The sequence below is a fragment of the Quercus robur genome, chromosome 5 (assembly GCF_932294415.1).
Source record: "Quercus robur chromosome 5, dhQueRobu3.1, whole genome shotgun sequence".
Taxonomy (NCBI): Eukaryota; Viridiplantae; Streptophyta; class Magnoliopsida; order Fagales; family Fagaceae; genus Quercus; species Quercus robur.
Window position 1 is genome coordinate 85,214,584 of NC_065538.1, and position 27,316 is coordinate 85,241,899.

Consider the following 27,316-nt stretch of genomic DNA (forward strand, 5'->3'; position numbering starts at 1 on the left):
AATAGAAAAATTAAGTTTTAAATGTGTAAAATGGAAAAATTTATACACAAGCTGATGTAATTGCTTTAAAAGTGATAAAATAGATAAGTAGGGGCCAAAATAAAAATTGACTCAAAATGTAGGAATCCAAAGTACATTTTCACCTAATTTGTTTTATTTTAAGTCAAATTAATGCTGGTTTTGCAATGCTTTTCTGAGTATATCAATGGCTCAATCTCGCAAAATAATACCAAAGGTTAAAGACAGTTCAAATAATTTCAATCCATTATACAAATCTTTTCATTTACACTCCACATACAACAAAAGAATGCCAATTTTACAAAGGATAAATACTACCACACGCTAATCCACAGTTTTACACATCCACAGTTTTGCGTAGATTAAAATGGGTAATAAATACAACTCTTTTACAAATGATTTCTAAATATAATAACTTGTCACATTCTCAAAAAAAAAAAAAAATAATAACAATAATTTGTGATATGTCAGATGTTTACAAGTAAAGTTAGATTTTCGCAAAATAGACTTATTATAATTTTTTTGGCCACAGAATGAACAGATACTTCATCACTATTGTTCACATGTCATTACGAGCATTACGAGCCGCTCTCCATCGTTGGATTGGCCGAGTGAAGTAGTTGGAGACTGGAGTGGCAGGAACTGGAATAAGCTTCCCGAGCACAGCAAGAGGCCAGCTGTCAGAAGTAAAAGGCAAAAGTTTAGGAATAAAAGTAAAATCATTTAGTACCTTGCATGTGAACTTCTAACCACAAGCACAATTGCTCAAGAAAAAAAGAAATTGCTCCCTAGTTTGAACAAATGTAAAATCATTTTATGCTCCCTTGTGTTTTTTCCACCTGGTTTGGTTAGTGCATTGGGGATAGAACTGCATACTTCTTTTGTTGTATGCTTTTTGATGTATAGTTAGTGTGTTCTTTGTATTCATTTCTGGTGTCAATTAATCAGAATTCTCTAATTAGCCAAAAAAAATTTTAAAAAAAAGGTTAAAAGAGCCCAGTTTTGCAAATCTTCAGAAAACATCACAAATCTTGCTGACATTGAAAATTATTTTGTTCCACCATAAACAGATTTCCTACAGTTAGAAGTTAGAACCATTATCAAATGATTTTATTGCTAAACATGCAGTATAGGATCCATGGAGAGATTCAAAATCAGATCCTTGAAACAAGATACTCCCATGGCTTTAAAAAGAAACTTGTAAGATATCATGAATGACCACTTTGAATGACTGAACTAACCCGATTATAGCGATAACAATGGATATAAGCCATTGCTTCCAATTGAGTTTCACTGTTGATGTAAATTTTCCAAGGAATTCAATGATGAGTATCTACAAAATAGTAAGGACTAGCATTATAAATACCAAGTAAACATGCATGTACAAAAAATAAAAGCATGTTAAACAATCATAATGGCTAATCACCTGAAGTACAAAGGTAATTCCAACTATTGACATGAAAAGGCGGTTTTTGGTAACTCCACTGAAGACATTTATTTCATCTGGTTTACGAGCATTGAACTCATTGAAAATCTGTAATTTGAACAATTAGCAAACTCACTGAAACTGCACACTTTGGCATAGGCAAAGTTTAGTTTTCTTCACATCATTGAAACCCATATTTAACAATTAATAGTACTATAATATTTCAGATATAACTAGACACTAATTTTGCGATGAACTTTTTTCTTTGTTTACTCAACCATTAGACTGGCTGACAAATTTCTATTTTCCTGCCCTAATTTTTGGCTCAATTTTCAATTTCAAAATTATTCTTTAAAAATTCTGAATATAAATATCTGCCATTCAATTGTAGTATGAATTCTATGTGATTCCAGAACTCAATTCTTGGTCTATAAATTCCTTTTTTTTTTTTTTTTTTTTATTGGTAAGTTACACGCGCACCCATGGATTTTGAACCCACCTCACCCTCCATCCTATTAATATGGAAAGAGGAAGTACCATTTTAGCTGAAGTTCATTGGCCATGTTCAAACAAATCTAATGTTCTGTAGCAATTGAAATAAATGAAACATCAACTCCTAAAAACGTTTTTAAAAAAAGAGACATTGAAAAATCAGCTTAAAATTATTTGATGATTTTCTATTCAATGGTAATGGGTGTTTCAAGTTTCAACTGGCATTTCTCACACACTAAACCATAATCAATATGATGCATATCCTATTTTATCGTATAATCTCTCATGAAATTTTTTTTTTGGTATGTATAATCTCTCAATATTGAAGCTGATGGTTTTACTTGAAAGCAGACTCATAAAGTTGGTATCTACTATTTTCATTAAATCGCCTACTTACTTGGCAGAGGACAAATGCATTGAATATCAGACTATTCCTCACATCAACTGCATGTTCCCTATCTAGAGAATTCAACCGAAGAATGCTCAAGCCCGCGAAGTTGAGGACAAGGAGGACGACTACTTGATAAACAGCCTGCAAAAACAAGTTTATGAATAATATGGCAACAATCCATAAAGCTAGATAACCATTTACTTTAATTATACATTCCAACAAAAACTACTTCGAACAGAACAGGTACCTGTATGAGTAAGTTCCTCCACATTATATTTGTTATAAGAGGCTCCCTAAGAAAACAGACATGAGATCATTAATCCACATCATATCATATCAATCAAAAAGTGATTCAATCAAACACACACACACACACACACACAAACCCCTAAAATTGAATATATTATTGAAATGTGAAGCTAAAAAATGGACAAAAATAAAAAGGAAGAACATTAAAAGTAAGGGGGAAGCGGGGACTTTTTTTCCCGTCTTTCAAAGCAGAGAATGATGAAAAATAAGCATTGCTTAAAATGGTTTTTCGAAAAAGCAAAGTAAAAAAAATAAAAAATAAAAAATAAAAAAATAATGAATGAGGCTTTCAAAGCTTTTATATAGATAGCTACTCGTCACCCCTCTAGTTGGAGAGGAACCCTTCATGGTTATTTGTAAAGTTAAACATTTTGCAGGAAGATTCGACAACAATGTCTTTCTGTTGTGAACCGGGATAGTTTACTGAATATAATAGATAGTCAATTTGAAATGACCAATCTCTTGAACTTGAGAGAGAGAATAGACTTTTTGGGTTAATTTTCTGCTTAATTCTCATTAATGCATTTAACGTACATAAATAGCCAAAGATGAAATAACCTCATTAACAAATCCTAATACATAGAAACTAATCCTAAAATATAGGAACTATCCTAAAACATAGGAATTAATTTGAATACAAATAAATAACAATACTAATCTATCTAGGAAGCCTTATTCTATCACTAAACTAAATTCAAATAATTTATCCAACACCTAGGTCATAATACATTCCTAAAGAAAAATCAACCTATAACTTCCATTTTCCTCTAGGTACCAACAGAATTTTAATTTAGAGGTCTAGACTTGGTGCGACGACAAGTGCTTGCCACCAAATGTGACAAGTCGCAGGTTTGAGTCCAAGAATTAACCTCTCCAATAAATTGGGGGTAAGGCTACTTATCATGACCGCATTTAGACCCCGCAAAATGGGAGGTTTGTGCACTGAGTATGACCTTCGATTATCACATAGTTCAAAACAAAATAATATAAACCAAGATGGCAAAAGAAATCACAACAATTGAAAATATTTGTAAGAAATGTAGAGCTTGGCTCACTCTTTTTCTCTTTATTCTCATTCTGTCCCATCCATAGTACAAAATAACAGCTGTTCAAATTAGAAGATGAAAATAAATTTTGAGCTTCCCTTTCTCTTTAAACTTGTTCTCTCCCACCTCCTCCAACCCAATCACCATCTCTGCTGCCACAAGAACAACATGCTGACTACTCTGCATAACCCTCTGTTTCTCATGCCCCTCCACATTGTCCACCCCTCATGCCCTTCACATGACCTCCACTGTAACACCCCCCCCTCCCCCCCCCCAAAAAAATCCCTAAAAAAACAATTAAAAAAAAAAAACTAAAGCATGCTGTGGTTCATTGGTTTGTAAATTTCACCCAGAATAACCAATTTTCAATTTCCCAAAAGTTAGTCAAGCATTATTTCTGCAACCAGGAGGAAGAGAGATTCAACATAGACAAAGTCTAATAATGGCTTCCATTAACCCAAAATGGAAGGAATTGTAAAGAGTAATAGAGATTATAGAACATATTGCTCTTTCAGACCCAACAGAACAAGAGTTTGACAAAGAAAATTTTGAAGTAGAAAATGGCATTACTGCAAAGGGAAGAAACATTTTGGTCAATATGAGAGTTGTTTAGGTTCAAAAAGGTTGTAGAGGAACAATGGGTACAATATTTTCATGGAGAAATTTGAAAGAACTGGAGCCTGCCATGTTTGGCCAGGAAAGAAGATGTGCCTCTCTATTTTCCAAGTTATGATAATGTGCATATTTTGGACCACAAAATGGAGAGAATGGGAGGTGAGTTGAGCCCAGAAAAGTATCAATCCATAGTATTTAACGAAGTATAAGCAACAACAAACAAGACGCAATAAGAGCAACCTATGTTTTTCTTTTTCTTTTTGATGACATGGAACCTCACCAAGGCAAAACCCTTTGGATCCACCCTTGGAGAGTAAACCACGGATACACGACCCCACCCGTCAGAACCGTGTATCAGGTAATCCAAGAGAACTCCTAGTGGGGATTGAACCCAAGATGTCTGGGTTTACAGCTCATCCCATGCCTCCAACCACTAGGCTCACCCTAACAGGTATAAGAGCAACCTACATCTATAAAAAAAAATAAAGCTAATGGCCATAATGTGTGCCATTGAGTGAAAGAATACTACAAAACTTGAAGAGCACTGAATGCAAATATGATACTACACAATCAACACGGATCAGTGGTGCAAACCTTCGGCCAACTGGTGTTCTATCCATAAGGTGGTCTGTTGGAGGTTCTGTAGCCAAAGCAAGTGCTCCAAGAGTGTCCATGATAAGGTTAACCCATAGAAGCTGTGCCAAGAAGACATACACATCAACTTCACATTTGGTAACAATAAGGGACAGTTAAATGCTATATTCCTAAAATTTCCCAACTGCTAGCAAATAATTAATCCAATGCCTTGATGGCATAGACAACCCACAAAATACTGAGTCCTGATTTATTCAAATATTTGAGTGATGGTTCAAAACTTCTCCCAGAGAAGAGAAAAATTCTTGATGCTAATAATTTTCACAAAACTTTATCATTTTCACCTAGAAAGATCCAAAAACATTTGCCTTTATCTAGGAAGAGTTTGGGTAACAAACAAATTTAAAATAAATTTAAAATGTCAACTGTTCCATCCCTATTACATCAATGCAGTAAGATTAAGAAATCATCTTACAGTTGAGAAAATGCAGTAATGAAGGAGAAGGCATCTTATGAGACGGTCTCAAAAGATATCTCTCTGACCCACACATGTTGTGAGAGGGATGTCTTATAAGACCATCTCATAAGATAATTTTTCATAATGAAGGGACCGATTGAGTGTTAAAGCCCCATGGTTATGTATCAATAATGCAGTAGTAGAAAACCCATGAATGTTTTGTCAGTTTATAGAAAACAATTCATGAGAAACATTTCCTTAAAAGCCCACACCCAAATATTGACAATTGTGGATATTTTGGACCTTCTATTGCATGATTCTTAGTCCTACCCACATGTATCAAATTCAAGAAAGTTCCAACATATGTGACATAAGGTCTACTACAAAACAAGGTCATAATAAATTATTATAAATTCACCATCTTCTGGAGAGAGAGAGAGAGAGAGAGAGAGAGAGAGAGAGAGAGAGAGGCGAAACCTGCACTGCATTTAAAGGAACTTCACCAGAGGACACTGCTGCTACAACATTAATTGTAAGAGCTGCAACATTAACCGTAAGCTGGAACTGGATGAATTTTTGAATATTTGCATAGACAGAACGCCCCCAGCGGACAACCTACATGGAATGAACAAAGGAGATTATCTGACACAAATTACAAATATGAATTCTAGGGAAGATTTCAGTTCAAAACTCTTGCCCATACCAACTACAAAAAAGAGAAGTACATATCATTAAACAAAGTGCAAATCCTCATGTCAAAGAGTTTCCTATTATTCCTTGACAAATAACTTCTCAAGTTGTTCTAGAAAAGCAGTATAAATTACAATAACCATGGGTTACTCAACAAAGCCTTAATCCAAGTGCTTAGTCTCTCACATTTTAGCACAATCGGACCCAAGACCAGAAAAGGGATGCAATGGTTAATGGTCAATGTAAAACCATCTTAAATTCCATACTCAATCTCATAAATTCATATTGGATTCTGTGGAAAGCCAGATTCCATGAAAGTAGACAGCTTCCAAGGATGGTTATCAACCTAGATGGATGTAAGTCCGGTGAGAGGGATATTGACTTTTTAAATAAAGAAAATGGTAAGTTAAAAAATAATCAATATTGTCATTGTGTTCATTGACTTTTCAAATAGGACTATATTTTGGGACATCCCAAAATGGAACTATATTTTGAATATTTATTTTATTAGATTAATTTTCAATGCTATTTCCTATTTAAAAAATGGTTTAAATATAAGCAGTCATTAATTTCTTATTAGTTCGAGTATATACTTAAAAATAAAATGTATAATGTAGAAGATTTTCCATTCAACCATGACCCAACAGTCCCTGAACCCTCAATCATATTGATGACTTGTCTGGGTTTCACAACCATGCTTTGAAGCTAGAGCCTTCACACTATAGCCCATTGATATGTTAGGGCTACAAATTAATGTAAGCAGAAGTTTTCGTTATTAATTCCATGTCAGGCACATTGTAGAAAATGCAATCAGAAATTTCACATGCTAAAGTTCTCATTTGCTGGGTTCCATGTCCTGCATATTTGTTTGAAAAACATGGAACAATCTTATCACTGAGCGTGCAATTTCCATATAACAGTCATGACTCTACAGGAAGTCCTCAGACCGGTAATGCAAGGAACGCAATGGAAGTTGCAGTGAATAGGTGCGAGAACCCACTTGGGGATCTCATTATTAGAATAAAAACCTTGTCTTCCTTAGTAATTGATGTTTCAAAACTTGCTAACTCTTTATCAAGTCTGGTTCATGAAATAAAAGCCCACTTTTTATATGATCAAAAGATTTCTGGTAGCTTAAATTAGACAGGAGGCACAGAAGCTTTAGAATCACTGAAATTCTAAAGCTTAAAATGCAACTCCTTTGTGCATCTTGTGGACTCTTTGGCATGTGTGAATAAGGAGAATTTTTTATGGATTGAATGGTCATTCCATAAGATTAAACAATCTTTGTTACAAGATATGTAAGATTGAATGATAGCATTAGGAAATACTATGATAGAAGTAAAAAGATCAAAGCTGTTGTATCAATGGCAGGAGCGTAAAGAATCTAGGAACTCCATCATAGAAAACATAAAAAGAGTACGTCACAGAGATGCACGATGCCCATTCAAAGAGTATTCAGAAAGAGAAACTTGAGATTTGGCAAAGATAGCATCTTGTTCTGTTTTAGAATTTGTAAATAATCAAAATTTAAAATTGTAATTCATACAAAGCTTTTGTACTCTGCATTCTGTTCAATATAAGTACTTTATTTATCAAAGAAAAACATATGTCAAATATTGATTACAAAAGTGTACTAAGCTTAGTGTGCACATAAAGAAAACATCTAAGGCATTAGGCTTCCTTGTAGGGCATGCCTCAGTACATGAGGCAGTCCCTCTAGGATATATGCCCTGTAGAAAACATTCACCTTAAGATTTGTATAGATGGTAACTTAAAAATGGAAGTGTAGAACCTTTTGGAGCTATACAGTTTATTTCATATTAACCTAATCTCCAAATAGCCAAATGCAATAGAAGCAACACCAAATACATTTAACAGAAAACACAGAAGCATTAAGTGGTTTGGATTGAAATAACACGTATAATTCAATCCCTCCAAATACATACAATATATTTTACAAAATGCTCATTTAAATCAAAAAAATTTGCATACTAACCTTTACAACTGAAGCAAAGTTATCATCCAAGATAATGATATCTGAGCTTTCTTTTGCAACTTCAGTTCCTTGAATGCCCATAGAAAGACCAATATCTGCCTAAAGTACAAATAGTAAAAATGCGGTCAACAATGACTAGGAAATCATTGTCACTTTATAATGTACACTGAAATATACATTGTAGTGAATACATGTCAAAGTTGCATTAACTACACAAACCACTTTGGCGCATGTGTTTTAAAATGAAAGGAAAAACGCAATGACAGAAAGGTCAAAGCTTCCAAATTCAAAATATAAATAAAGACAAACCTCATGAAGTGCAGGAGCGTCATTGGTGCCATCTCCCGTTACAGCAACAACATCTCCTCCCTTACGAAGTGCTTGCACGAGCAAGAGCTTGTCATTAGGAGAAGACCTCCCCATTACCTATACATCAGTTACAAATTAACAACAAATATATTTTTATCAACCAAAACCTAAAGAAACATTTCTAGGACTTTGTAATCACCATAGGGGACAAAGTCATACTTAGTGAAGGTCCATAGTAAATGCACATAAACATAGAAAAATCACTCTTTTAAAGCCATACCGTGACTTTCTTGGCAATTTGTTCTCTTTCTTTTTCAGAAAATTCGCGGAACACTCTTCCTTCAATGATATTATGCTCAGTAGAATCTTCAATTGAAGAAAGTATTCCACATTCCAGAGCTATTGCTTTTGCTGTTTGAAGATTATCTCCAGTGACCATTCTTACCTATATATTAAGAAAAAAATGGTTCCCACAGGTCATTTTTGGATACCTTCCTCATAATGGAAATTATCTCATGGAAATACATAACTATAATCATTAAACAACATTGGTAGATACTCATCGTAGTGCATATTCTTAGCATACAATACAATTGCACAGGCCCTACCAATGGACCCCTCATAGATGAACCAAAGTTGATTTAAAATTAATTTCAAGTTGAATAAATGCATGATGCAAACGTTTATCTAATTTGACAGCTTTGCATATACATTTTAATCTTTTAGAGCATTAGATTGTGGAAGGCGGAGATTATTACTTATTACAGGAAAATATGAATCCAAGTCCAATAGTTCAAATGAATACAAATTGCTTTAATTTACACCACAATTTCCGAAATGGTGTGATTAATGCATAGCACCAGTTATGTGGTCAAACATCAGAGATACACAACTTGCTCCAGCATTAACCAATCCCCAATCAGAAAAACATATCCTTATGATAGAAAAGTATCTATAGAAGAGAGGCAGATAGATGAAAAATAAATAAAAAATCAGGAAGATTAAATTAGAGGATTGAACACTATCACCAGCATTTCCTCATAGCCAAGAATGAAGAAGATGATGGTCTAACTTTTTCTTTCCCTATGATTACATTGAAATATTGTTTTGTACAAGTCAAAATTGTAGGGGGGTAAATTCACATGAAGGACAATAACTACAATTTTTTGTTTCAATTATCAAGAGGAGCAACTGTACTTCATGTGAAATTAACCCCTACAATTGTGACTTGTACAATCAGATATGGAAGATTCAAGACTTGTACAATCAGATATGGAAGATTCAAGAAACCCTCAACCCTGAGAATCTAATCAAATTTCTAATTCAACCAAACATGGGCATAATTGCATTCCTAAGCATTTAGATCCCCAAGCATCGCATTCTCAAAAATCTAGATGTGAAGGATATATTTGATTTCCAAACCAAACACTACGTTATGTATTTAAAGGTTTGTCTAATTAGAACAAGCTCTAGCCCTTTCACTCCATATTTTGTCAGTTATTTAACCCACTAACTATAGCATTGACTAATGCTCTAACGCCAAAAGTCACTCCAATCTATTGAGGCTATATAGAGGCTTTTCTTTTTTTTTTTTCTTTTTTTTCTTTTTTTTTGTGTAGTTTTCAAAATGCGGAATTGTTGCTTTTATGCTAGCAAAATATCAAATTGCAACAACTTCATTGGTTTTAATTTTAGCCATTTGATCTTTTGGACTGCTGAACAGTCAAACATATGTAAGAAACTAGATCTAAAATTTGCTTCCCATATGGATTCAAATCTGTCATTACTACAAACTAAGACACCATATGATCTGCCTGAGAATATGACCTAGACATTCCAGTTACCCTTATATCATAAAAATATATCATGATGTAATGACTGCATATTAGACCAAAAATGTGACATGCTACCTTTACACCAGCTTTCTGACACACTTTCACTGCATCTTTGACACTGGGCCGACAGGGATCCTGCATGTAGTCAAAAGGACTAGTTAAAGTGAAGAGTATAACAAGGCCAGAGTTTGCCATTGGATGAAAATAGAATGCCCCAAGAATATGGTATTACTACAACATGCAGTCAAAAAGAACAAGTTGATTGTTCAGACCAAAACACCAACAATAATAAAAGAAGAGTCAGGCCATGCCTTACTGCAATAGCAATAACAGAATTTAGATCACATAAATCAGGTGCTGTTATATAAAAGCATATATAAAAAAACTATTCAGCTACAAAATATAATTGATGAACCCTACTTCCAAATAAAACAACAATTTATACTTATTACCAAAAAGTTGGATTCTTAATAAGTGTCTTTTAGCCAGACAGAACAAGGGGAAGGAAAATGAGGTAAATGAATTTCATAATGCTCCATCATGCATGCATAGTGAGCACTACCAACAATTGGGTTTAACTTTTGACTTCTATACCAAAAGTGTAATGAACTGATTGAGATATATGCAAGTTTTAAAAAGGCTGTTTATCGTTTTCGTATCTCTCTGCTGCAAATGCAAAGTATTCAAAGACCAACAATTGCAGCCTACTAATTTGAATTATTTTTCAAGATCAGGGGATATGATTGAAAAACATTCTTACAGTCATAACTTTTTCCTACCATGACTACAAAGAGCAATAGCATTATACATCAGAAATGTTTGGGAATCTTCATTCAAAACAAAAAAGCTCAATGCTAGACTTTCCCATAAACAGAAATCAGTCAATTGCAAGCAAAGAACTCTAGGAAAGAACAGGAGTGATGTTGCCTAAGACAACCATCCACTCAAACAAACATATTAGCAAGGATTACTTGATAACATGAATTGCACACTCAAACCCATCAAAAGTACTACCATTACGCTCTCACCAAATCGCCACAAAATGCAGTCTTTGGCATAACCCAACATACTCCAAACAAAGAAAATAAAAGCCACCATATATCTCTCTCCATCTTTCAATGAAGCAAAAGATGATCAACAAATTCCCCACCATTCTTTTTTTCTTCTTTTTTTCTTTTTTAATTTGATAGTTACAATGGGAAAGGGGGAATTTGAACCCTAGATGTATCCATTAGAAACACCAGGAGATGCCAATTGAGCTACAATGCTCTTAACATATTCTCCACCATTCTTGCACATACAACACCAGCCTATAATCATATATTCTGGTTCTGAAGATAATCCACTGTAATATTTTATCCAATGCCAGTGCCGAAGTAAAGAATGAAACCTTGTGAGGCACCTTAACACACCAGATACTTCTCCAAGGAAAATTAACCCCTATAGAACCCCTCAACCACCATACAAAGAACAGACACAGAACCTTTCTGCTTTTAAAGGTTTCCATAACATTCAATCCTACCCTTGTCTAGAAGGTACGCTAAAATACAACAGATCAAAGGAGTAACCACAAACCCCAACTCCCAATCATGAGGTGGCCAGCTAAACTGAAGATTACAGCTGTTAACACTACTCAAGCAAGAGCCTATAGAAACATTCTTGTCTACTACCAATCAAAACAGTTTAGATAAAGCATCTTTTAAACAAGAGTCCCCAAACCATATTTCAAGCGAAAATCAAATCCAAGTACCATCCCCCATTGGAAGACTATTGATCTAGTAAATGATCCCATCCAAGTACCCTCTTCCGAAGTCCCCCCACACACGAAATCTCTCTGAAGTTTTGCCAGTCTATTAGCAATAGAGTCATTCATTCTCATGAAAGAAACATCAAGGACAATAATGCAAGGCATCTTGAGAATCTTGTTTCTTAATGTTTACCTTTATACCAACAATAGCAAGCAAAACAAGGTCATCTTCAGGTAAAGCCCATTGAGCTAAATTCTCCTCATCTGCAGGAACTTTGTCTAATTCATATGATCGGTATGCAATGGCAACACATCGCAAGCTTCTCACAGCCATGTCATTAATAGCTGCCTTGAAAATTTCCTACAAAAAAGAAATTGAAGGCATAATACCAAAATTTTACTTACAATTGTGTACACAATGTTAAACAATATTCACCTTCAACGAGAATGATATCTTTCAAATCATGGTTCAACACATTGGCTAATAGTAGTCATTTCATGCAACACATCATATTCAACAGTCTCACTCAAATTTATGGTCCAAGAGGTAATGTCCCACATGAGCTATCTCAATGATCAAAAAATACTTTATAGCATGCCATGGAGACCAGCATGTGTACCGATTGTCACATACCTAATGCATGGGCATAATAAACCAATTCATACAAAAACCCTTAAGCATTTCTACCCAACAAGAAATTAAAAGATTTACTTAGAATAGAAGTCAAAATTTTAATATTATTTCACATTACCATGACAATCTTCTGTAGCAATATCTTATATTATCTTATGACCTATACAGTTTATGAAAATCACACCTGCCTATTAAAACCAAGTTGTGCCCAGATTATAGAGGTTCATCAATACTTTGACTGATACCAACATGAAAAACCATAGTTCATGTACATATAAATTAAATTTACTTAGATTTATTTCACTTATAACATAGAGTCCCCTTATTTTTATCCTCTTAGAAGCTTCCTAAAGAAGTATTATTGTCAGCAACAAACCACTAGTCCTTACCTTCTCTTCTTCAATGGACTGTAAGCAACCATTTGAGTCAAGATACCCCGTACATGCAGATAGAACTATCTCAGCTGCTCCCTTCCAATGTATATGAACTTCAGAGTCATTCTGCCATAAAATATAAGTAGTGGAATCTCATTAGTAATAGGTGATTTATGCAAAAGGAGATCTTCTCCAATCTTCCATGAACTTCTGAAGTTTACCCCACTTCTGGAGTTATCCAAGTTTCAGCCAAAATTAAATGTAGAATCAAAGATACCAGTTGGCTTAAGTGGTAATCTCTATTCACCTCACACTGGAGACCTATGAAAATTTTCAAGTGTGAACTTTTGAAAAAGATTATTTTCACATTTGGAGGCTTGAGTAGTGATTTAAATTAATTCCATCACAATTATCATGTATCAGATGTTTTATGAAGTAGTCTCTACTAAAAATGAGAAGGCCTGAAAGCAAATGGTATCTTCTTGAAGCCTTGTATGGCTCTAGGGATATGCATCTCTACATATCTCCACATGCATATATTCAAGCATACAAAAGATCCCATGTTAAGTAAATTTTTTTCTTTCTTTTTATGTGATAAATAACAGATTTGATTAAGATCGAAATTGTATAATGCAAGTACACAGGAAGTATACTATGAGTACAGCAAAACCAAGGCCTCAAAGTACAAAAAACAATCAAGTCTAGAAGAGATGAAAAAGAAACAGAGCCTAATGCTTGCATCCACTCATACAAAGATTGAAGGAACACTAATTTTAAGTTTATAATAGTCCATTGACACCCTTCAAAACTTTGAGCATTCCGCTTTCTTTTTACACCCAAAACCATCTAAGAGCAGACAAGACTTGCTGGGCTGACGTTTGGGTTGAGATAGCCAACCATAGTGAAATGATCAAGACAGTCCAGCTCTGTCACAAAATATCATATCACAGGGTTGCTTTGGGTTTCTCCATTTTAAGTGACATACAGAATTGTATTTTGATAAACTATTATCATATTTCCTCATCACACAAATACAGCAGAGTTTAAAACCTGCAATCAACTAAGCCAAAATATGAGCCTCAGGATAAACCACTCACCAGCTTTACTGCAACACCACCACGCTTTTTCTCTGAGTTGAAAGGGAAGACCTGCAGAATCATCGACTCTGATCTCGCAAGATCAAAATTCATTCCCAACTGCAGTACCAATTGAATACAAAAATGAACTTCAAATGTAAAACTACTTAAAAAAAAAAAAAAAAAAAAAAAAAAAAGGGAAAGATTCTAGTTCACTAAACATTGATACCTTGACTGCCCAAGAAAGGATGGCCTTTTCAGTAGGAGAACCAGAAGCCTCTACACCTACACCATCCTGCTCAAGAAAAGGAAGTCAATGGCATAATTTGACGCTATATGGGTAACCACATTAAAAATCAACAAATTCATTATCAAAGAGTCCCAGATAAAGTATGAGGAAAAAAAATTAAGTTATTGTAAGAAATTTACTGCCATGACATAAAAGGGGGCACACTAACCTTAGACAGAAAAACATTACCCGTGGTATTTTGTGCAATGCCCTCAATCAGCAAAGAGGATACCACAGGATGCAATTGTGAAGATTCATCAGGTGGATTTATGTTCTTTTTCCCAACATAAGCCTCAACTACAGTCATCTGTAATGCAAGAGACAAAATTAAAAGAGCAATTAGACAGATCTCGATAACTGCAGGTCTTCTATAAATTAACTTAAGGAGTTTGCAATGCAAACTGCACAAAAACAGGAGGAAAATATATTAATAGCTGCGCATAATAAGTTTCTTAAATAAACATATGACCTCCCAGTAAAGCTATGAGAAATAGTACAAGAAGACTAACTGATGTAAAAAATTGCTTCAGTTATAATAATTATAAATAATAATAAAAAATTAGAAAAAAGCCCTAAAAATGAAGTTGTAGAGAAAAACAGAAAATGTAGAGTTTATCTAGCAGACTAGCACAGATAGAACAAATGACAATATTTTAAGGTAAAAAAGTGGACCTCGGCAACAATTTAAGTCATTTCTTATAATGGAGATCTCTCCTAGGAGTGATGACCAAGCGAAAAGTATGAATCCTTTTATCAAAAGCCCTGGAATTTTGCTCATCAACATGGTGGTATTGACTGTTCAAATATAGTCAAAGACAAATCATTCTTCTTCATTAATCCAGGAAATTTGGGAATATATCCTTAATGCTGCTAAATTTTTCTGAATAGTCTGGGTTCATAAATGGTAACTCCTAATAGGGCACTGCCCCTAGACAGTATCCTCTCTCTCTCTCTCTCCCTCCCTCCCAACACTGTCCAGAATTTGCTGACAATGTGAAAGTTTCAAAGAAACACTTCTATCTTTTCATTTTTTGTTATCTAATTTTATGCCCCATCCCCTTTTACATTATATTTTTTGTAATTTATTTACCAAATGAAGCTGATTCTTTCTTACATCTAACCAAGATTTAGATTTTAGAAAATACAAAGTCCATTTTTCCAAATCACTAATGTATAAGCAGCGTATCCTGGCATATCCAAGACAGGTTTGAAAAATCTTTCCAGGGGTTATTAAAAGATATACAAAACCAAGCTATATCCAAAGGAGACATGTTAAATATGGTCACCATTCCTATGGGGTATTAATGCTTGCGAGTGAAAGCACACCTCATTAAGTGTCAATGTTCCTGTCTTATCACTGCAAATTGTTGTTGCAGAGCCCATAGTTTCACAGGCTGAAAGCCTACGCACCTGCATATCTAAAGGTGTAAATAAAAGGCACTACAATCATAAAATTTGATTTAAACAATAAAGAATAAAAGAAATAGTTACATAAATACAACTTTTAAAGAGCTACTTACCAAGGCCTTATCTGCCATCATTTTCCGCATTGAGTATGCTAGGCTGTTATAGAATTGAAGTACAGAAACAATATTACAAAGAGAATCAAAGAGAATAAGAATATTAACAGATTAGCCTCATCTCCATTATGGTTACAGTATGAAACAGAATGGTAGCTTGTTCTTACGTCAAGGTAACAGCCAAAGGAAGCCCTTCAGGCACAGCAACAACCACAATGGTGACCTAATGATTCCATAATTAGTAACAAAAGACAACCAAAAACAAAAAAAATTAAATACCACAACAAATATCCAGAAAATGAACTTACTGCAACAGTAAAAATTTTAATGACTCCATCTACTACTTTACTGGCACTAGTCACACCACGGACATATTGGGTACTTCCATCTGGATTTTTTGAATGTCCAGTAAAGTATCTGAAATTCCAGATCATATTGTAGCTGGTGAGATGGCATTCAATTCTAATAACAGGATATGAACCATTTAATGACAACAATTTTACCTCACCAAAAGGATAATAAGCACAAAAACAGCTACAGAAAGCCCAACTATGCCTATAAAAGTTGCAACTCCATTCAAGCGCACCTATATACAGGTCACCTTAAGATATTGTTAGGCTGTAAAACACCAATTTCTGTAAGGTATTGACAAAGTAATATCTTTTAGGGGCTTCAGGAAAGGAGGGAAAGGGGGGGTTGAGGTGGACACCTGTAAGGGCGTCTCTTCACCAGTATCCTCTGAGATACTTGCCATCAACAATCCCCATTCTGTATTGATCCCAACACCAGTTACCTACAATAGTTTTAAAAAGGTGAAGCTTCATTTGTAAAGGTGAAATTTGTTATTGAAACTACATGTGTCAATTCTTGAGACATGAAGTGCAGGAAATTCTTTTTGTTAGTAAAATAAGGAATTGATTTATAATATACAAGTACACAACAATATAAAATATTTAGTACATAGGATAAAATCAATTGTATGATATTATTCATACATGTGAGATGCTTTAATTAAAACCATATGAAAATCATCAAATTGTGAGGACATTAGTCAAAATGAATTAACACAACATATTTTACCAGCATGGTACCAAAACCATCTGCTACTTTGCAACCCGCCATCAAAAAGGGTGCTTTATGATCCTTATGAACCTGAAAGAGAAGTTGTACTTGAGAATATTAAGGATGAGAAATTAAATAAATGAACCACAAGAATTTGAAAATCACTCACAGTCTTGCTTTCGCCTGTCATGCTAGATTCATCGATCGCCAAAGAATGACCAGTAATTAAGATGCCATCAGCAGCAACCTATGTAAACCCAAACAAGTAATTTGAGTAATAGAGACAATTTGATGTTCCGGAAGAATAACTAAATCATTAAGTGACTCACCTGATCGCCTATTTTTAGAGGGACAACATCACCAACAACAATATCAAATATCGAGATCTTTACTGTTCTACCACCTCTAATAACCTACACATAGTTTTGAATATATATATATATATATATATAATTAATTAACTTATCAAAAAAAAAAAATATATATATATATATATATAATTAATTAAGCATCTGAAAAAGGATATCAATAATCTCACACTATAACAGTACACACCTCCACTTGTATATTTCGCTTTTCATCATTTAGATTCTGAAACTGAAGCGATTGTCGATAATCACTAACAGCTGGCTACCAAAAGAGGAAAAAGGATCAGTAGCCTGGTAAAAAATGATATAAAGGAAAACCCAAAATTTCTTCATTTTTAAAATAGGAAGAGCTCCAAACTACACTGACAGGTTCAGGCAAGCCTGCAACTCTTATTACAAATTTGTGTACTGTAACCGACACAAAGAGGACCTACCAGTCAAGTCAATCTGAAAATATTATATGCATATGCTCCCCCCCCCCCCAAAAAAAAAAAAGAAAGAAAAAAAAAGAACAAAGTATTATAACAAGAAATACAGCAACGGACAAATTCAAGTAGGGAAACAATGATAAGATCAAATTCCATACCGGTGACTATTATAACAAGAAATACAGCAAAGGCAATGCTTCCCCCATCATACCATCCTTCTTTCACACCCTGTGAAGAATTTTAAAATACAAGATAGAGAATACCTCAGTTAAAAAATAGTAATAAAACAAACGGAAAAAAAAAATGGAGATAAAAACATAGCAAGATAACCAGATGAACAAGCACCATTAAGACAAGTGAATAGAGGTAGGAGAGGGGGAAGAACAAACTATTAGAGTTTGATTGTGACAAAATATAAAATAATATTATAAAATAAGCATTCTTTTCCAGTGGAAGAGGTCCAACAAGTTTTTCCTATTGTGCAAGTTGGGTTTTAGGTATCACCTTATTTGCATAGAAATGCTGCATCTTGAAATTTATACATTCCTCAAATTGAAGATTTAACTGGAAATTTAAAATGCTGGGTGCTTATCTGAACATCCCAGTAGATGCTAAACTTGAACATTTTTTATCTGTTTGCACAACAAACTCTTTAGAGACCTCCAACATTTTTCATAAAGAAGCATATGTAGTTCTAGGGTAAGATGAACAAAACTAACTTTGGGGCATTAACAAGGTAAATATGCAGTTGCATCTTTATTGCCTTTCAGATTAATGATCACATGAAGTCAAACTGTGTATTGATGTGGTAAATTTGTGTTTCACCTTAGTGGCTTCATACAGTATCATAGCATACCAAAGAGTATCATCAATTCCAAATCACACAGATCCAGATAGATTCCCCCAAAAGTTTAAGACCTTGCTTGCATCTAGAGACACGGTCATACTCCACATGATATGAAATATAAATCACAACAGCCCAGAACCTATATAAGGATGCTTCAAAAAACAAATGCCATGAATTGACACTCCTTACAATGAAAATATCTATAAAAATATATATAAAAACACCAAACACACCTCTGTTTTAATTCCAAGTGCCAATGACACCACAGCAGCTACAATCAAGATGATAAGGGTTAAATCTTGCCAAGCTTCCCAAAGGAACCTCTGCAGGAAAAAGCACAGGATTAAAGGAATAGCTACATATTACTAACTGGAAAATCTAGCCAATAAATAAGAGAAGCAAACTCTGGTAATATAATATACCAAGAAACTCCGCCCCTTTTTCCGAGGATAAGTATTTGATCCAAATGAGTTCTTCCGTTTTATCAAGTCAGTTTCATCCTCAGTAATCCCTTTCTCTAGATTTGATTTTAGCAATTGTGATACACCTTTAACCTGATGAAGGATGTGACCGTTGCTTGATGTAAGCTTATTACAAGAGTGAATCATATAAACAAAGCAAAATCAATTCATAAACAAATTACCCCTCCATAGTCCTGTAGAGCAGATATATTGTGATCCCTGGTAATTGAAACAAGTTGCTCAAGACCAATTCCATAATCACCACTTGGAGTTAAGGGTGTAGCCGAGGGACCTATTACTAAATGATTCAAACACAAGTTCAGAATTAGAATAAGAAACTTGAATCATATGAATAAAAAGAAAATCAAATATAAATCTAGGGTTATAACAACCTTAGGTCAACTGTATTACATAATAGCACACAAATTAATTTGTAAAACCACCTAAGCACAAAGAAGAAATTACCACTTGATTATTAATCTTAATTCCAATAGTAGTACAATAAAGTGAAGGTAGAATAGAGTCTGGATAATTTCAGAAATGCATCAGTTACATAAATTAGCAATAGTTCGTTTGTGGATAGTGGTCTTTACAGATAAAGGTTCTAACATCGGCATTCTCATTTAAAAGCTACCATAAATAATGTATCAGTGTATCAAATGCGAAGACATTAAAATAGTCACACAAATTACACACAGGAAGTTCAAGTATGATTGACAATTTTGTAGATAGCACTACCAATAAAAAGGATTGATAAATGTATGCAGCACAAGAAGCAGCAAGTAATTAATTCTTCTTGCATCTGTCCCATATATTTCATCAAACCCTAGTTCTATCTCTGTCTGCTCGATGCATAAATGCAAAAGATTTCTGTTCCACAGTTCTCGTAAATTCCATATGTTATAATATACCGTACATCAATAAGAAATGATAGGAGAAAAGAACAAGAAAGGCAAACCACAAATCATTTTTCCAACTAGAAGCATATAAATTAACAACTACCATCAAGAAAATATTAGCCAAAGAAGAAAAAAAAAATTGAAGTTTGCTGAAGAACTTCCAGAGAGTGATATACCAATTTGATTTTCTCCAGCTTGTTTGAAAAGTACTGCTGCCTAAAACAAGAAGTATTCATTGATTAGAAATAATAAGAGTCCAAAACAATAAATTAAAATGTTTGTTAGCACTAAAAACATTACTCTTATGACTTGTGCATGGGATCTAATCATTCTTCTTCTTTGCTCTTTCTCTTCTTCCCTTTTTAAGTCCAAAGTGTAACGAAATCGGCGGGAAGCATTTAGCACCAATGCCGCTTGCTGTAAAGGACCAAAACACTCTTAGTCCAAATTCCAAGCAGAAAATAACGTAATGTTTCTATAACCTAAAAGCTACAGTTAAACAAACCACAGCATGTAAAAGAAAATATATATTTCGCATATGCAGTTGGAATAAGACCAATGATGTGGGCCTACTCCTTTGAAGGAACTCTTTCCTACTATGTATGCTTGCTCTTTATCTAAAGAAGCATGGGTCTCTGACTTGGTTGTATCTACTTCAGAAGGAGGTAGGAGCTGGAATTTGCTGTTCTATCATGGTCCTCAGGATTGGCAGGCAGCCACTGTCTATTCCTTTTTTGAGTTTATTTATTCCTCTTTGCCTAGGGGTGAGGGGGATGATCAGCTGGTCTGGAGATTGACTAAGTCTGGTGTTTTTGATGTGCGCTCTTTTTATAAGCTATTATCTAGTCCTAACACTGATACCTTTCCTTGGGAGCGTATTTGGCGTACTAAGGTGCCTAAACGGGGGTCTTTCTTCTTATGGACAGCAGCTAATGATGGGATACTCACCATTGATAATCTTATTAAGAAAGGTCAGTCTATGGCTAATAGGTGTTGCTTATATTGCTGCAATGGGAAATCAGTGGACCACATTCTTCTTCATTGTAAGTTCACTCACGCCTTATGGTGTGAAGTTTTTGCAGTGTTTAGGATCCAGTGGGTAATGCCAAGGTCAATCAGCTTTTTTTCTTTATTTGGAGAAACTGGTTTGGAAAGCATCTTTTAACCATTTGGAATATGTTCCCCGCATGTTTAATGTGGTTAGTTTGGCAGGAATGTAATGCCCACATTTTTGAAGACAATGCAAGAACATTAGAACATCTAAAATGTCTCCTTTTTCGTACTCTGTTTCTTTGGGCTCGTGTTTGGGGGTGTACGAACTATACTGCTGCATCTGATTTTTTAGTTTCTATTTCCTTTAGCTCTTGATCTTTTTGTATTTGTTTTCCTGTTCAAAGTGTTCACCATTGTGAACATGATGTTTAATTTTTTCTCAATAAAAGTCTTATTGCCTAAAATAAATAAAAAAAGACCAAGTACCACAAGCTACACCAATGCCCAAAGATAATGAGAACTAGAATACAAAACAGACATCAGTGTTTGAGCAATATATGAACGTATTGGAAAACAAAATAGTGCAGAAATAAAATTCTAAGACATGATGTCAGGGTGGAGCAAATATTCCAGTAAAAAGGCATTAATTCTTTGTAAACCTTCACCTGTGGAATGATCCCTCAAATCTTTCTTTTTTACCAAATAGGCAAACACACCTTTCCAGCAAGCCATAACTTCAAGAACAGTCATCAGCGTTACCCAACACACCCCAAACAAGCACAAAATAAGACAACAAAATTCCCTAGCAATTTCCCAGTGAAGAGAAGGATAACCAACTCCCATCATATTTACACATACAATACCAATCTATAATAATGATACCTCATTTCCTCAAGTTACCAGTTGTTAGGATTTCACCATTTTCTGCTGACCAAGCAAAGAATGCCACATGAGGAGCACAGTGAACATGCCAAACTGATTTCCAGGGAAAATATGTTTCATCCCCTTTTCTTAAAATCTTATAATAAAATTTGACTTTAAATCCACGATTTTTAGAAAATGCCTAAATTTCCTGGTCTGCAAAACCCTGGTAAACCTTCATTGAAACAATACGTTCAAAGAAAAGATTAACAGATTCTGATTCCAAGTAATGAACTGCATGTAGGAAAAAACAGAACCCAATACACAGTGCCATTTGAAACATCTATGTAATCCACAACTGTAGCATCTTTATTTCCAGCTATCATGAAAAGCTCCAAGTATCTGCTCTTAAAAGTATCATCCCCACAATAACAATCATGCCAAAAATAGACCCTTATGCCATCCCCCGCCTCGAATCAGAATATAAGGTAGTCCCCATGCCAAATATGCTTCAACAGGCTCACACCATTAGAGACCCTCCTAACATCTAAGCACCAACCACACCAGCCACTTCCATATTTCAAATCTACCACTTTTTCTGATATTTTAATTAATACATAAAGTTTGTTCCCAATGCACAAAACTCCCACTTCTATGGAGTTTGGGAGAAGTGATTGGTAGGTAGCCTCAACCAACACAATTTGAGAAATTTAATCATCTCTCTTCCAGAATGCCCATGCAAATAGCTCTGTCACAAATATAAAGTATGAAATCAAAGGGAACCTCATTCAACCCCCACTCCTCGGCCTCCTTTAAAGCTTTGTTATTCCCATCCCATAAAATCAAGAATTAAATGTGGATGCTAGCCTAGCCCGGGCTAGGCAGAGATTAAAATACTCCGCAGGATATGGGCAGCACTCAAACATTTCAATCAAGGCTCAAGGATCATACATCACTGATCTAAGAGTCAAGAAATATTTCTATAGCTGGAAAATAGATGGAAACCCCTTGATAGGAGTAACACAAAACTCCTATCTAAGAAAGACTAGTCTAGAGGGACAAATCTTTCTTCAACATAAGAGACATGCTATAATGCTCTCTAACAAACACCCTTTTATTTCTGTGAGCATGTAAGTTGATAATATATATATATATATATATATATGAGAGAGAGAGGAACATCAAAAATGTTGTCCATCATGCTGTGAAATTACTAATTGTTCCAAAAATTTAAACTATTAAGAAATGTGAATTTAATCCCTTAACCATAATTCTAATACTCACTTGACCTTAATTCTAGTACTCTCCCTCACGTGTGAACCCAGACTCCCCCTTTAATAAGTGGGGCCCAACATGTGAGATTCTTAATATTTTAAGTGGGAAGGAGTAAAGCTAGGGATCAAACTTAGAATCTCTTACTCTAATACCATGTTAAATTACCATTTGTCCCAAAAGCTTAAGCTATTAGGAAAAGGTTAATTTAATACTTAACCTTAATTCTAATAGATTCTCCCTCAGGTGAAATTCTATTACTTTTTAATGTGTCTTAATCTAGACATAGGTTCAGAGACATCTTAGCATAACATTTACTTCATCATTAAGATATTGTTTAACCCATCATCACCTGGACATATCCATGCCGCGTTATGCCAATGCCACCCCAAATTCACCCAATTGTAGATGCTGAAAATCTTCATTCTTTATTATCACATCAAACTTCACAGAAGCCTTTAATTTACAACTCAATACAAATATTAGTCATTTTCCAAGGAGTTTACGCTATAGGCTGACATCCAAAGGAATATCTACTTTATGTGAAGAACCAAGATAGAAGACCAATTGAAAAGCAAATGTGCGCCTTAGTCCCAAAACTTTGGGATCTACTATGGATCCCCAACAAACTAATCTTAATCAGCCACATGTATTCTTCTCAGCTATTTATATCCTATCCAAAATTATACTCTATATTACTTAATTTACATGTCCTTATTTAATAATCCGACTAGTGTTGTTTTAAGTCTTCCTCTACCTCTTTCACTCCTTCCCTAGACTTGAATCAGATCACTCTCTCACAAATGCTCCAACCCTATGTTTAAACATTTTTTTTCATTTTGTATCTTATTTGTCCATATATTTCCACTTGTCTATCTTTAAAAAAAGGGCTTAGAAAATCACCAATGAAAGTTTTCATCAACCTCAAAAAATCACCTATGATCTTCATATGAAAACCGCTATGATGCTTGTCATTTAGAGGTACTAACTCCCACATATTTAGTGATCAAGCTTAGTCTCCATAAAGATGACTATTGACAACTGTTATCAACATGAAAAAAAAATCTTTGCAACTCAAACACTTGAAGAATATATAAAAAAATAACATATGTGGCTCTGTGAATCTAAGAGAGAAGAGAAAATTACTTATAAAAAAAACAGTGAATGTAAGAGAAAATAAAAAAATGTGGCTCTGTCAATACAGGTAATCATTTTTATGACTCCATAAAGGCAATCCTTAGCAACACCTCAAGGTATGCCAGCACTACATGAATATTTTTGTCAATGAACCCTTTTGTGCCCAAAGCTAGCAAGCTTAAGAAAAATCCTAGCATACCCTAAGATGTGTCAAAGCTTGGAAGGAAGCCCAACATACAAATGAATGGTCAATGAATTAGTAAGTGATCCAGCCTTTCTAAATGCTTTTCCGCATCAAACATCAATTATTTAGGGTCCATATCATAAAGATACTTTTTAACCATCAGGACTACATCTAATCCAAATTTAAGCAGAGAAAACTGCATTCATAGAATCCCAAATGAACCAGTTTAGATGATCAAATTAATCAAGTTTGAACCAACCAAAATCCCTGCAGTCATTGCTCCCAAAAACTTGATTACATCTGCAACACAAGGCAAGCCATGCTACAAGCACATGATACTGAATCTATATTACAGTCTCTGCTGGAATTGTTGAGGCTGCTGCCAAGAGCCTTGTAGCTCAATTGGCACCTAATGGTGTATCCAATGGAGAAATCCAGAGTTCAGATCTCCCCACCCCCCAACTATTGATGTATAAAATAAAAAATAAAAAAAAATGTAGAGGCGGCCAGGCTTCTCCTTTGCTTGAGCCCTCTAGCAATGTACAGAAATAATTTGAGTGCCTATTGCTAAGTCTAGCACATTATTCAGAAGCCCTTAATGGGAAAGGAACAAAAGGATTAACTTGACATGTTTAAATTTTTTAAGAACAATAGGAAACTTTTAAATTTCAAGGACTAAAATAGAAAGAAGATGAATATCATATGTGAAGTAAATTACTTTTTTTTATATAAGTAATGAGAAAATTTTATTGAAAGAAAATAAACCCAAGTACACTGGGGGTGTACTTAGGAAGCAATACAATCAAGACCTCAAATTACAATGTTCCAACACATCTAAGAAAGTGAACAAAATTACATAGCATAACCGTACAATTTATCTCCTTTTTGACTCGTGTCCAGTTCACATGTACCTTATCTTCTAACTTTTAGAAAACTCCATATTTCGATGATTCTCTAGGTCACGCTTAACCTTGAACATAAAACAGTTGAACATTTATCTACCTTTCTAAATAACTAGATAGTACCATTTTCTACAACTACCAAGTGCTAAGCTAATAGCAGGAGTAGACACTGCAGTTGTTAAAGGCAGCAGCATTCTAGACTGGAACCTATTGGTCTATTTTGTATTTGTAAAATTAAGCCAAATTTTTTAGCCACAAATACAAATCGCAAATTCAGAGACCTTGCACATTAAATTTGAAGAAAACCAAATTCATCTTTAAGTGATTAATATAAAAATGCATGCATACTTGCATACTAACATAAAATATTACATGCATACATATCAACAATTTAATGATGAAATATATGTGACATCCTATAATCCTTACTCTCATTGCCTGCATATCTCTCACCAAGTACTTGTTTGATTTATTAAATGCAAGTGGTCATTATTATTATTCATAAGTTACATACACGCCAGTGGATTTCAAACTCACAACCTTATTCTCCATCATTTCTCATTGAAAAAATATGGATACGACCTTACATACTGTTTTTTAACGCCTTAATTTTTCTAAGCACAACCATACTCATGCCCCACTTTCATCAAAAAAATCTAATTCAAATGCACAAATTTCATTTGATTCGAAGCCCATGCAATCTACCAACTCAATTTCCACATTCCCTTTTTTTTTTATAGATACAATAGGATTTGAACCTATAACTTCACTCCCTGATAATTCCTCTTTATCGTCAAATCAAAACAAGCGTAGACTGAAGTCGAGCCCACAGTTGACCTATGATTTAAGATACACAAATCCCAACTGAATTTCCACATTCCCCTTTTTGATAGATACAGTAAGATTTGAACCTATAGCTTCACTCCCTAATAATTACTCCTTATGATCGAGTCAAAACATGCGTAAACAAAAGTCAAACCCACAGGTAACCTATGATTTCTCTTTAATCATCAAGCTAAGATACGCGAATCCACAATTAACTTATGGAATCACTCAATAATAACATCTCTTTATCACCAGGTCAAGATACGCGTAGGCAGGATTCAAATCCATACTCATTAACCTATGGTGTCCAAACTCCATGATGATTGTTCTTTATCATCGGGTTAAAAAGACCGAGTGTGAACGCGGTTTTAAACATGTGCATTAATAAATCCCTAAAAAAGTACATTGCTAAATGCATATATAGATAGATAGATAAATAAATAAATATAAAACGATAAAAAGGCAACAATGGCATTGTAATGTAATTACCCTCCATCGCTTGAGAGTCTCCAGAGAGGCATTCTTGGTTTGCGGAATGTCGAAGGGATCGCCCGACGATTCATAGTCCGCAAACTTGGCGGAGCCAGGGCCGTTGCCAGCCTCCTCGTCCTGATAGTGGTGATTGTGGTGGTGGTGGCGGTGGCGGTGGTTGCCATTATTTGAATCACTTGAGGCCATAATGGTAAATAAAACGTGTCTTTTTCCTGTCGCAAGAGAGATGGCACACTGCTACGCAAATTTCCTCGTAGCAGCGAGCTGTATCCCTAGAGAAAAAAAGAAATGAAAGAAAGAGAAGAGAGAAATTAATAGGGGGGCCCACCGCGCCGACCGAAGAGAAAGGTATTCTGTTAAGAGATTTGGAAACAGCGGAAGCTGAGGGATCGAAAATAAGAACGGAAAACGGAAAACAGAAACAGTAAACCGATGATTTTTTTTTTTTTTTTTTTTTTTTTGATACAAACGACGATGAACAATTACACAGCTGTTTTTGTGGCGAAATGAAAGCGCTGTTGTAGTGTATTACTTGGTTGATAAAATTCGAAAAAAAAAATTAAAAAAAAAAAAAAAAAAGGCGTGACTAACTAATCAGCCGCAACCGACGGAAAAAAAAAAAAGATTCTGTGGACATTAGAGATCGGGAGAAGGATTTGCCAAAAAAGCTAAACAGTTAGATCGTGAAGATTATTTGTAGAAAGAGAGAGGGGATAAGATGACAAAAAGAGTGGTATGGGAAATTTAGGAGGAAGTTTCCCCTC

The 27,316-nt window shown here is 34.7% G+C and overlaps 1 protein-coding gene across 2 annotated transcripts; it reads right to left on the minus strand.

The window, feature by feature from the left end:
• Positions 1 to 252: 252 nt before the first annotated feature.
• LOC126727509 (calcium-transporting ATPase 9, plasma membrane-type-like) lies at positions 253 to 27,316 on the minus strand. Of its 2 annotated transcripts, XM_050433188.1 has the most exons (33): positions 26,550 to 27,314; positions 20,187 to 20,303; positions 20,063 to 20,102; positions 19,170 to 19,285; positions 18,949 to 19,080; positions 18,760 to 18,849; positions 17,838 to 17,907; positions 17,439 to 17,509; positions 17,213 to 17,296; positions 17,053 to 17,130; positions 16,902 to 16,973; positions 16,531 to 16,614; positions 16,325 to 16,407; positions 16,130 to 16,238; positions 15,989 to 16,044; positions 15,822 to 15,864; positions 15,628 to 15,711; positions 14,471 to 14,608; positions 14,242 to 14,307; positions 14,034 to 14,132; positions 12,952 to 13,062; positions 12,122 to 12,289; positions 10,257 to 10,316; positions 8,627 to 8,791; positions 8,347 to 8,463; positions 8,038 to 8,136; positions 5,826 to 5,963; positions 4,892 to 4,992; positions 2,575 to 2,620; positions 2,334 to 2,468; positions 1,445 to 1,552; positions 1,260 to 1,351; positions 253 to 695 (listed from the first exon to the last, which is right to left on the minus strand). In XM_050433188.1, exons 1-33 carry the CDS (start codon positions 26,736 to 26,738, stop codon positions 578 to 580), a joined length of 3,279 nt encoding a protein of 1,092 aa, XP_050289145.1. In that variant the 5' UTR covers positions 26,739 to 27,314; the 3' UTR covers positions 253 to 577. The 2 variants fall into 2 exon arrangements, with proteins under 2 accessions (XP_050289145.1, XP_050289146.1); XM_050433189.1 differs by lacking the exon at positions 12,122 to 12,289 and having other exon boundaries at positions 26,550 to 27,316.